Source organism: Orycteropus afer, unplaced genomic scaffold, assembly GCF_000298275.1.
Source record: "Orycteropus afer afer isolate SDZICR_OR568_19922 unplaced genomic scaffold, OryAfe1.0 scaffold00207, whole genome shotgun sequence".
Taxonomy (NCBI): Eukaryota; Metazoa; Chordata; class Mammalia; order Tubulidentata; family Orycteropodidae; genus Orycteropus; species Orycteropus afer.
In genome coordinates, this window is record NW_006921794.1 from 3,466,035 (window position 1) to 3,478,447 (window position 12,413).

The window sequence follows — 12,413 nt, forward strand, 5'->3', positions numbered from 1 at the left end:
GCATGGGAAAAACAAAAAGTTACCTACAAAGGACAGCTTAAGAATAAGCTCTGATTTTTCAGCAGAAACCATGCAAGCAAGACAGCAACAGGATGGTATATATAAATGAAAGAGAAAAATTTTCAACCATGAATTACATACCTGGCAAAATTATCTCTCAAATATGATGGTGAAATTAGGAGATTTCCAGATAAGCAGAAACTAAGGAAATTTGTTAAAACCAGAACAACCTTACAAGAGATGCTAAAGGGAGTCCTTTGAACAGAGAACCAAAAATAGCAAATAGAAAATCAAGGAAACGTTCATATACGTAAGGAAACTTTCTTTGTTGGTTTCTAGGGGTGGGAAGGGAGGGAACACTGAAAAAATAAAAATAAAAAATAAATAAAAGGGAGAGGGACTTTATAATTTATTGTCCAACTTGAATACTTTTAAGGGTGTAAAGGGACAGCTGTGCAAAATAATACTATACAGGCATAAAATGAAACTGTTCACAACAAATCACTATGTATGGCCCCTTATTAATATGGTAATTTCCAGCAGCAATGAAAATCATTACTTTTCTTTTTATTTCACACAAGTAACCAAGAATTTTCAGGAAATAATTACCTACTATGTGCTAGGTACTATTTGAAGCACAATTCCACAAAATATATATAATTATCTCTACTTTGCTTAAGAGCAACTACAGGCTCAGTTACTTCCCAACAATCACAAAGGTCGTAAAGGAAGGAGCTATGAGTTGAGCTCTGGTCTAACTATAAAGATATGTTACATTACTGTATTATTTTACTTCCATAAAAATTTAGAACCTCAATTTTAGTGGGATAGAAACATTTCTATCATTGCACAGGCTAGGTATCTACTTAGGAGTTAAAAAATTCAATGCTACATAGAGGGCTGCGTGATGAAATGAAAGAACTGATCAGAAGACTTAGAGGGTGGCTTGAAAAGGCATTTGACTGCTAACGAAAAGGTCAGTGTTTCAAATCCACCAGCTGCTCTGTGGGAGAAAGATGAGGCAATCTACTTATGTAAAGATTTACAGCTTTGGAAACCCAATAGGAAACACTATGAGTTACAATCAACTTGAGGACAGTGGGTTTTTGGTTTGAGAAGACAAGATATATAAAGTTTTATAATGAAAGGTGATCCCACAGAATGCAGAAATTATCAAACAATATCATTAATAATGCACACAAGTAAGATCTTACTGAACATAACTGAAAAAAATGGTTGCAGCAGTATACTGACAGAAAACTTTCAGAAGTGCAAGCTGCATTCAGAAGAGGACGTGGAACAAGAGATATCATAGCTGCTGTCAGATGGATCTTGGCTGCAGTGCATTGCTTGATGTGGCTCTTCTAGTCATTGTCCTCCATTCTGTGATGTTTTGTAAATCCCATTACCCATGCCTGTTTGGGGTGGTGTGGTAGTTAAGGTCAGCTATCAACTTGGCTGGGCAGCTGGTAGTAGTTGTTCCCTATAATGACTGGCAGTCAACTCTGTGATGAGATTTAGGTTATTTCTGTTGGGGCAACACAGGTGGAATGTATCTTGAGTCCTGCCTTGCTAGAGGGTATAATTCTAATCACCACCCTTAGGTTCCCTGAGGGTATACACAATCTCCTGGGAAGATTCGCTCTCCTCTTGCACTGGCTTTGTGTCTTGGATCATCCTCATCTCATCCCTGGATTTGGGACAGCAGCCGTCATCTGATCTGCTGACTGAGGTTCATCAAACTCCGAGAGTTGGGAGGATCCGCCAGACCTACTCACGGACCCGGGACTCGCCAGCCTGCCAGCCTCCACCACTACTACGTAAAACGAACCCTTGGGTGTCTGTGAGTTCTGTGAGGCATTACAATGAAATACAGAACCCTAAGACTGGGGAAATTACTGGGAGGAGGAGGAGTTAATGTCTGAAATGATGGAGTGGCATGGTAGTTTGGACATTTGGGACATCTTTAACCTCCGCCTCATGGGGACCAGCCTCGTGCTAATCTTTCTAAGAGAAATTGTTCAAGCATTGGCTCAAAGCAAAGAATACCAGAAACATGTTTACTTGTGTTTTACTGACTATGCAAATCCATTTGATTGTGTGGATCATAACAAATTATGGATAACATTGAGAAGAATGGGAATTCCAGAACACTTAATTGTACTCATGAGGAACCTGTACAATGACCAGGAGGCTGTTGTTCGAACAGAACAAGGGGCACTGAATGGTTTAAAATCAAGAAGAGAGCATGTCAGGGTTGGATCCTTTCACCATACTATTCAATCTATATGCTGTGCAAATAATCTGAGAAGCTGGACTATATGAAGAAGAATGTGGCATCAGGATTGGAGGAAGAATCATTAACAACTATCGATATGCTGACGACACAACTTTGCTTTCTGAAAGTGAGGATGACTTGAAGCACTTACTGATGAAGACTGAAGAATACAGTTGGATTATTAGCAGTATGGATTATACCTCACTATAAAGAAAACAAAAATCCTCACAACTGGACCTATAAGCAGCATCAAGATAAATGGAGAAAAGATTGAAGCTGTCAAAGACTTCACATTGCTTGGTTTTACAATCGACGCCAAAGGAAGCAGTAGTCAGAGGACACTGGACGACGCATAGCACTGGGTAAGTCAGCTGCAAAGGACTCTTTCAAGTGCTGAGGAGCTAAGATGTCTCCTTGAGGACTAGGGTGCACCTGACACAAGCCATGATATTTTCAATCGCTTCGTATGCATGTGAGAGCTGGAGAATGAATAAGGAAGACTGAAGAAGAATTGATGCTTTTGAGTTGTGGTGCTGGCGAAGAATGCTGAAAGTACCGTGGACTGCTAAAAAAACTAACAGATATGTCCTGCAGGCAGTGCAGCCAGAATGGTCCTTGGAAGTGAGAATGGCCAGATTTCGTCTCACCTACTTTGGTCATGTTGTCAGAAGGGACCATTCCCTAGAGAATGATGTCCTGCTTGGTAAGGTGGAGGGTTGATGAAAGAGAGGAAGGCCCTCAACGACATGGACTGACACAGTGGCTGCGACGATAGGCTCAGGTACAGAAAGGATCACAGAGCTGGTGCGGGACCAGGCAGTGTTTCGTTCTGCTGTGCATAGGGTCGCTATGGGTTGCACACGACTCAATGGCCCCTAACAACATAACAACATAATGAAACGTGGAAAGACCTGGAGTTAGAAAACCAAAGTAAAGAACACGCTTGGCAGAAGCTGTTACATTGTGGTAAATTGTGGTCAGTGTCATGAGACAAAGTGTATGTGAACTGCTGTATGCAAAGTGAATTTGCTCTGTAAATTTTCACCCAAATCACAATAAAATAAAATAAAAGAACACATTTGGCATTTCCCAAACTGAAAGAACTGGGGAAAAAAAAATCAAATTTCAAGTTGTAATACTGAATGATTCTATGCACAAAATACTTAATAATGCAAGAAGTATCAAAAGAACATGTAAGTAATATACAGAGTCACTGTACCAAAAAGAATTGATTGACATTCAACCATTTCAGGAGGTAGCATATGATCAAGAACCAATGGTACTGAAGGAAAAAAGTCCAAGCTGCCCTGAAAGCACTGGTTAAACACAAGGCTGCAGGAATTGACAGAATACCAATTAACTTGTTTCCACATATGAATGCAACATTGAAAGTGCTCATTCATCTATGCCAAGAAATTTGGATGATAGCTACATCTCTAACTGACTGGAAGAAATCCATATGTATGACCATTCCAAAAAAGGCAATCCAACACAATCTGGAAATTATCGAATGACGTCGTTAATATACGTAAGTAAAATTTTGGTGAAGATGATACAAAAATGGTTGCAGCAGTACATTGACAGGGAAATTTCAGAAATTCAAGTCAGATTCAGAAGAGGATGCGAAACAAGGAATATCACTGCTGACAGCAGGTGGATCTTGCTGTGAGAGTTGGAGCTGTGTGTCAACTTCGCTGGACTACAACTCTATGTGGTTTAAGCAGTTGTGATGTGGGCTATTCCCATAACATCGGATGTATATGTTTTGAGCAGCCAATTTGTTGAAAGGGAGTTTCCCTAGGTGTGTGGCCTGCTTACAATATATTTATGGACATCTTGGGGAAAGAGACACTCTTCTGTGGATTGGGATTCTGTTACGCTGCCTACAACTGTCTGTGAGCAAACAATCCACCATTCAGCCTGGAGATCTTGGATTCCTCATTCGTCAGTCAACAGCCAGTATACTGCCTACCAACTTTGAGCTCGTCAGCTCCTGCAGATGCATGAGTCAGGAAAAGCCCCCAGCTTGATGTTTGAGCCAAGAACCTGGTACTTGCCAGCTTCTATAAGTGTGAGCCATTTTCCTAAGATAAATCTCTCTTTATCTGTATGTATTTATAAGCTTTACTGGTTCTGTTACTCTAGAGAACCCAGCAACACAGTGGCTGAAAGCAAAGAATACCAGAAAGATGTTTACCTGTGTTTTATTGACTATGCAAAGGCACTTGACTGTGTGGATCATAACAAATTATGGATAATATTGTGAAGAATGGTGTGGTGATGATGTTTTTGTGTCAACTTGGCTAGGCCTGGTTGAGTGGCTGGGCAGCTGGATGTAGTATTCCCCATGATGAGACTGGTCATCAACTCCATGGGGGGAATCTACTGGGAGCAGCCAAGTAGCTGCCTTAGGGAATGCTGTCTGCTTCCTGTATATAAGCAGAAGCCTTGGGGAATGGTCTCCAGCATATGGCACACTTGGACCCTGCACGTAGCCATGTCATTGTTCAGCAGCCTGCCATGCTCTGCCAATCTTGGGACTTAAAATGGACTTGAATGAATAGCCTGCTGTGTGGTTTGGTAACATCGGGACTGTGCCTTTTTATTTGTCAACCTTGGGTTTGGCAGCCTCAGCAACCAGCAGTTGTCTGAGTGAAGAAAAGCATCTAGCTTTAGTGGGCTGGGAGCTGGAGGCAGAGCTGAAACCCAAGGCTGAGGGGCTTTCACCCAGCCCCTAGAGCTTGGCATTTTGAACTTGGACTTAAAGCCTCCAAATTGTAAGAGTAAACTCCTGTTTGTTAAGGCCATTCCATTTATGGTATATTATTGTCAGAGCAGCACTAAGTAACCTGAACAAATGGGAATTCCAGAACACTTGTGTTCATGCAGAGCCTATACAAAGACCAACAGGCAGTCATTTGAAAAGAATAAAGGAATATTATGTGGTTTAAAATCAGGAAAAGTGTGCATCAGGGTTGGATCCTTTCACTATACTTATGCAATCTGTATGCTGAGTAAATAATCTGAGAAATTGGACTGTATGAAGAATAATGTGGCAGGCATCAGGATTGGAGAAAGACTCATTAACAACCTGCAATATGCAGATGACACAACACTACTTACTAAAAGTAAGCAAGAAGAGAACTGAAGCACGTACTGATGAAGATCAAAGACTACGGATGGCAGTATGGATTCCACCTGAACATAAAGAAAGCAAAAATCTTCATACCTGGCCTAATAAACAACATCATGATAAATGGAGAAAACATGGAAGTTGTCAAGGATTTCATTTTATGTTGGTGCACAATCAACACCAATGATAATAGCAGTCAAATGATGTACTGCATTGGGCAAATCTACTGCAAAAGACCTCCTTAAAGTATTCAAAAGCAAAGATGGCACTTTCAGGAGTAAGGTGTGCCTGACCATAATATTTTCAATTGTCTAATATGCATGCAAAAGCAGGAAAACGAGTAAGGAAGACTGAAGAGGAATTGATACCTTTGGATTATGGTGTTGGTGAAAAATACTGAATATACCATGGACTGCCAGAAACCATATACAGATAGGTCTTGGAAGAAGTACAGCCAGAATGCTCCTTAGAAGGGAGAATGGGAAGACTTCATCTATGTAGTTATCAGGAAGTCCCTGGAGAAGGACTTCATGCTGGATAAAGTAAAAGTTCAGCGAAAAAGAGGAAGGTCCTCAAGGAGATGGATTGACATAGTGGCTGCAAAAATGGGCTCAAACATAGCAATGATTGTGAGGACAGTGCCCGACTGTGCAGTGTTTAGTTCTGTCGTACACAGAGTCGCTATGAGTGGAAACTGACTCAATGGCACCTAACAACAACAACAACAGAGGTGCAGAGTAGGAATTAAGAACGAAAGCTGCCCCTAAAGCCGTACCAATACTATAGCTATGCTGCAGATACAGCTGCCAGCACCAGAAAGCCGACTTCTAGGGGTGAGAGATGGAAAAGAGACACAAGTTAGATAAAACCCACCCCCAAAAATACTAAACTTAGTGCCATCGAGTCAATAAAGACTCACAGTGACACCATTGGGTTTCCAAGGTGGTAAATGTCACAGAAGTAGATTGCGCCATCTTCCTTCCACAGAGTGGCTCGTGGGAAACGGCTGGTAAGTGTGAACCGCCAAGCTTCTGGTTAGCAGTCAAATGCCTTAGGCAGTACGACACCAGAGCTCCTTAGACAAAACCCAAAAACCTCAAATATGAATACTAAATGAGACAAAGTGTATGTATCTCCTTCTTTATTGTCCTCTGAGTGAACCTGTGCAATTTAGTCTGCAGTTTCATCAGTGCCATTTTGGACTGTCGTTGTTGTTGTTACGTGCACCATCAAGTCGGCCCTGACTCAAAGCGACCCCTTCTTGGGTTTCCGGGGCAGTATCACTACAGAAGTAGATTGCCCAACCTTCTTTCCGAGGAGTGGCTGGTGGGTTTGAACCGCCAGCCTTCTGCTTAGCAGTCAAATGCCTTAGGCACTATGCTACCAGAGCTCCTGTCATTTTGGACTAGCTTCATTTATTTCTATGTCATTTAGAGGTTCTCTTCTGATGCTCTGTATGTTTTCCCCTTTGTAGATATTTAGCATTCTATGATCCTGTTTCCTGCACATTGTTATTTGTATTTGCTCCCAAAGCCAAAAAAAAAAATTAACCATAGTAGAAACCAAATATATTTATGAAATTAGATAAAATCTTCATTTCAAATAATACAATACATATTTTGTATATATTTATATAATTGAAAAATTGAATTAGTAAAAGCGAACATATGACAATTTCAGTCTTTGCAAAAATAGCTTTAATTTTTTCTTTTAAAGAAAGGAAAGGCGAGTTGAACTAGGTAATGTCTAAGTATCTTCCAGTGTAATGATTAATTTCTAAAACAATCTTAAGAAATACCACTAATGGAATAGAAGATTTAAGTGAGTCTCTTTTTAAAGAAAACACATTTATACATGCATTTTCAACTGAGAATAACACCAGGGTGTACCATAACATATTATAAATAATTTTTTTTCTCATTGTATTTTTTAAAATAATTTATTATGGAATAATCAATATAATAAGAAACATATAAATAACAAAAATAGTCATCCTAGCCATTTTTTTTTTTTAAAAATTTGTTGTTGATAGTAATACATACAGTAGAATACACTCCAAACTCAGAAGTTTCTACGTGTACAATTCAGTGACACTGATTACATTCTTTGAATTGTGTGATCATCCTCACCCTCCTATTCTGAATGGCTCTTCCATATTAACATAAACTAAATGACCCCTAAGCTTCCTAGCTGATCTTTTGAGGTGCTGTTGTCAATCTGATCACATACAGATCTTAAAAGAATACAACATTCAGAGAGACATTCTTTCCCAGTTAAGCTAAAGTGTTATTTGGTTTAAGTAAGACTTCAGGGGATATTTTTGGTTTATGGCATCTTAACTATTTTTCAGTGTACAATTCTAAGACATTAATTATATTCACTATGTTGTGCATCTATTAATGTTTTTAATCTGTAAAAAAAATAATACACACTTGGTATAGAAATATATTATCACTATATTAAAGTTGGGAGCTCTGGTAGCATAGTGGCTAAGGCACTTGACTGCTAACCAGAAGGCTGGCGGTTCAAACCCACCAGCCACTCCTTGGAAGGAAGATGGGGCAATCTACTTCCATAGTGATACTGCCTCCGAAACCCAAGGAGGGGTTGCAATGAGTGGGGTCCGACTCGACGGCACACAACAACAACAACATATTAAAGTTACCAAGTTCAGATGCTTCTTAAATAAATCTATTAAAACAACTGATTCATCAACAGGCTAATAAACAGTTTTGGGTGTTATTTTAGACAGTTAATATAATCAAAAGTAATACTTACCTCCTGTTTCTATATTATAATAATATGTATAACCATCTTCACTTAAACCTTCTACCCAAACAGGCTTCAGTGTCTGAAAAGAGGAATAAAAACAGCATAAATTAAGACAACAATGGAATATATATATTGATTAGGTAAGGTAGAATCAGCCACCCATTCCTTTCCTCTTGACACTTGTGGATTAGGGGTAGTAGTACCAACCATGGCTAGGGAGCTTGGTTTGTGTTAATCATGAACCAGTTTCCCAGGGACAGAACATATCACCTCTGAAAGCTAGGAACAATTCTTTGTAGATGGACAAGGATATGTGGACAGCAATGATTTACAAGCTGACCAATATTTGCCCTGCATGGAATTTTCAGATAAACATCTTTTCACCTCCACCCAGCCTTCTAATAAAATATTACAGAAATAAAGAAACAAATCTGGGGAGGGGAAGGGCAATCCCCTTATATGGAAGTAAATTTTCTTAACTAAACTATAAAACCCCAATCACTTTAAACAATAAAGCATACAGACTATTAATGTGCTTGTTACCTTTTTTAAGTTTCCTTGAAATCCTTCAGGTTTTTCCCACTGAGATGCTTAAAGTAAAACATATTACATTTATAAAACCTTTGCTTAAAAAAGAGAATTTTTTCCAAAAAATTTAATTTGGCTAAAGTTTACAAGATATTCACTGCTTACAAAGCACTATGGGTATATAGTTTAAAACATACTTGAAAAATAAAACGAAAGAATATACATCCAGTAGTACTGTGCAGAGAAATATGAGTGCTACATAATCAAGCAAAAAGGACACATGAAGGAGTAAAGGATTAGAAGTTAATGGAACTTTCACAGGAATTAGTAGACTTCATGGTACTCATGGCATTCATGAATTCATGTTAGACTTCAGAGAATTCAAGACTGATGAATTCTGAAGGAAGAGGATGGTTTTTTAACACTCTGGAGCAGAGGAAAGAGAGATGTTATAAATAATGACTGAGAAAAGGAATGGGATCAAGTATGTAGGAATTACACAATTATCATTGAGAATAATAAGAGTACATAAAATTAAAATCATGAATAAAGAAAACAAGAATAGGCACCAAAAGGCAGAAAATACATCATTAATGAACGTCTTTAAGTAAAGTTAAGAAAGATTTATACGGCTACTCTTCACTTATGGATTATCTCATTTTCTGACATTTCACATTTACAACAGTAAAAAATCTGTTTCATGCATGAATGATGAATGCCTAGTGGTAACAGATGCTAAGGTGCAAGGAGAGAATAACACTTGCTTTGATGGCTAAGGTGTCAGTAATTCTCAGTGGTTTGGCAGTTATATAATGATGTAGTCATCCTCCATTTTCTCCTAACAACCTGGTGTTTGGAACCTAACTATGTTGCTAAGTGAGGAACCAAAACCAAAAACCAAATACACTGGCTTCGAGTCGATTAGACTCATAATGACCTCTCTTTCGGGTTCCAAGGTGGTATCACTACAGAAGTAGATTGCCCAATCTTCCGAGGAGTGGCTGGTGGGTTTGAACTGCCAGCCTTCTGGTTAGCCATCCAATGCCTTAGGCACTACGCCACCAGAGCTCCTGCTAAATCAGGAGCGGGTGTAATGTCTAGCATTCAAGCACTGATGACATCATCACTGTTGAATTATAACATGCACTATACTTAAGGATCAATGTAAGCAAACTTTAGATTATTACTATTTCTTTTTAGCCCAACACTGACTGTGATTTTAAAGATCTTAATAATTAGAATAATACTTGTAACTCAAGGCTTTCTTCATGATTAACTGTTTGATCTCATTTTCTACGTGAATATTCTAACCATTTTGCTGTTCTTTTTTCTACCCTTCCCTTTCTTTCATGTTACTCCCTTCTTTACCTCTTGCTCCATTCTTTCCCTGTGATCTCATCTACTCCTAAAAGTTAATGTCATCTTTTGCTGATCTACATCCCCCAGCTCAATTCATCTAACTCCAGGTTTAAATCAATTAGCTACTGAAAATTGCCACATGAATGTTCTATACGTACTTCAAACTCAACATATCAAAAGTTAAATTTGTTACTGTCCCCCTTAAAAGTATTCCTTGTTCTTATATTTCATGTCTCAGTAAATAGCACCATCATTTCCCTAGCTTTCCATGATATGCCCCAATCTATTTTTGTAGCCTTTCTTCTGCCACGACACCTTTAAAAACTGTATGTTTCATCACCTCCACCAGATGACTACTTCCAAAACATCAATTTTCAAACCTTTCTTGGTTCATATTATTCCCACTGCCTACAATGTTGGACCCTCTTAATCTACTGAAATCTTACTCAAGTCAAAATTCTTATGATTGCCTGCACTTTGCCAGGAATGTTACGTACTAGGAATACAAACAGTGAGTAAAATGGCATGATTCTTGACATCTTAATTTATGTATCAAGTAGTTTCTGTGATAATTTCTGAGATAACCTCTCAGATGATTCACCTAATCACAATTAATTCCCCATTCATTCAAGCTCCCACAAAATTTTATTAATAGTACCTCTACTATGTTGTTGTTGTTGTTGTTATGTGCCGTTGAGTCGGCCCCGACTCATAGCAACCCCTCCTTGGGTTTCCGAGGCAGTATCACTACGGAAGTAGGATTGCCCAACCTTCTTTATCATGTTTGTCTCTTTCACAAAATTTTGTTTGTAAGTGTAGAACAGATGCATTTGTTTATCCCAGAATTTCTATGGAGTAAAAACTCCAAATTTGTCTAGTTTTGAAAATAAAAGAGGTTTTTGGTATTCTTACTAAAAATGATCAGTGTCTCTTACTAGAATTTATATTCAAAACATTAAGGGGAGAAAAGTATTCTACCTGGAAGATATCAAAATAAACTGCTGAGTCAATTTCAACTCCCAATGACCCTAGACAGCTACACACAAAAGAAAGAAATCAGTTTCTGACTCCCAGAGGCTTTTAGATAGAAAATATCTTCCACAGAATACATTTTATTTCAAGAACCCTACAATTTGCAAAGGTGGATCTAAAATGCTTTATTTCCATGTAAACCTATAGTTTATACTTAAACAATGGCTTATTGAGAAAATACAGAGCTATAGTTTATTTGGAAGGAAGCCATTACTACTTTGAATAAGCATGACAATGAGTCATTAGGAGAAGGACACATAAATTTCTTATCTTACAGGCAAAAATGTAGTTATAGTCTTTCATTGTTTAAAATGTTGCAATATTAAATAAAAATCTTAGCACAAAATAAAACTGTCAATTATTGCCCTCCATTAGCTCTATGCCTCAATGACTTACCCCCTGTGATAAGATCATAATAGTAATGATAACCCTCAGAGGTTATGCCTTCTACCCATCTGCCCTTTGAAGGATCTTTTTTCTTTTTCTTTTTTTCTTTTTGCTGATTTGATGCAGAAGTGGGTGTGGTGGTACTGGCTACTGGTGATACACTTGGTTCTGAAATGTCTAGAGGAAAGATGAGGGAAGGGTATTTTAGTGCCCGTAGTAACTTTTTTCTCCTAGCATAAAACAAACATTAGTAACATTATTCCAATCAAAGCCTTGGTAAGAATCTTTTGGTAACTTGACACAAGTATTATAAGGTTCATTTGGAAAAGTAAACATGCCAGAATACCCAAAAAAATTATAAAAAATAAAGTGATGAGGGGATACCCAGTCCTATCAAGCTGTTGCTAGGTGCCATGGAGTTGTCTCCAACTTTCCTACCTTTCCTGTTTTTTTCACGTCAACATAAATATCAGATCAAATTACAAAAAGAACACAAAGTAAAGTAAGGTTAAATTTGACTACATAAATATTAACAGATAGTTTTTATGGCTTTACTTTTTTCCAAGTGAATGGCCAGTTATTCCCAATACCATCTGATAAATTCATTGTATATGTAGTCAAAGTACAAATTAGCACATTTCTACAGACAGTTTGGTATTAGGTATCAATATATAACATATATTTACACTTTTGATTCTACAATCCCAGTTTGAGAAATTGAACCTAAAAAGATAAGTAAATATGAAAAGAAGCTAGTATCAGGATGCTTACTGCAGCATTTTGGTAACAGTGAAAAACTCTAAACAAGCTAATACTGATCAGTATGAGATTGTTGTTGTTGTTGTTATGTGCCGTCGAGTCAAACCCGACTCATAGCGACCCCTCCTTGGGTTTCTGAGGCAGTATCACTATGGAAGTAGGATT

At 38.1% G+C, this 12,413-nt stretch overlaps 1 protein-coding gene across 1 annotated transcript in view; it reads right to left on the reverse strand.

The window, feature by feature from the left end:
* WBP4 (WW domain binding protein 4) overlaps positions 1–12,413 on the reverse strand; it is a 33,712-nt gene that overhangs the window by 15,793 nt on the left and 5,506 nt on the right. The window contains exons 5-7 of the mRNA XM_007948194.1: positions 11,499–11,666; positions 8,727–8,773; positions 8,190–8,262 (exon numbers count right to left, since the gene is read on the reverse strand). Of these exons, the coding sequence (XP_007946385.1) occupies positions 8,190–8,262; positions 8,727–8,773; positions 11,499–11,666 (288 nt within the window). The remainder of the gene's footprint in view (positions 1–8,189; positions 8,263–8,726; positions 8,774–11,498; positions 11,667–12,413) is intronic.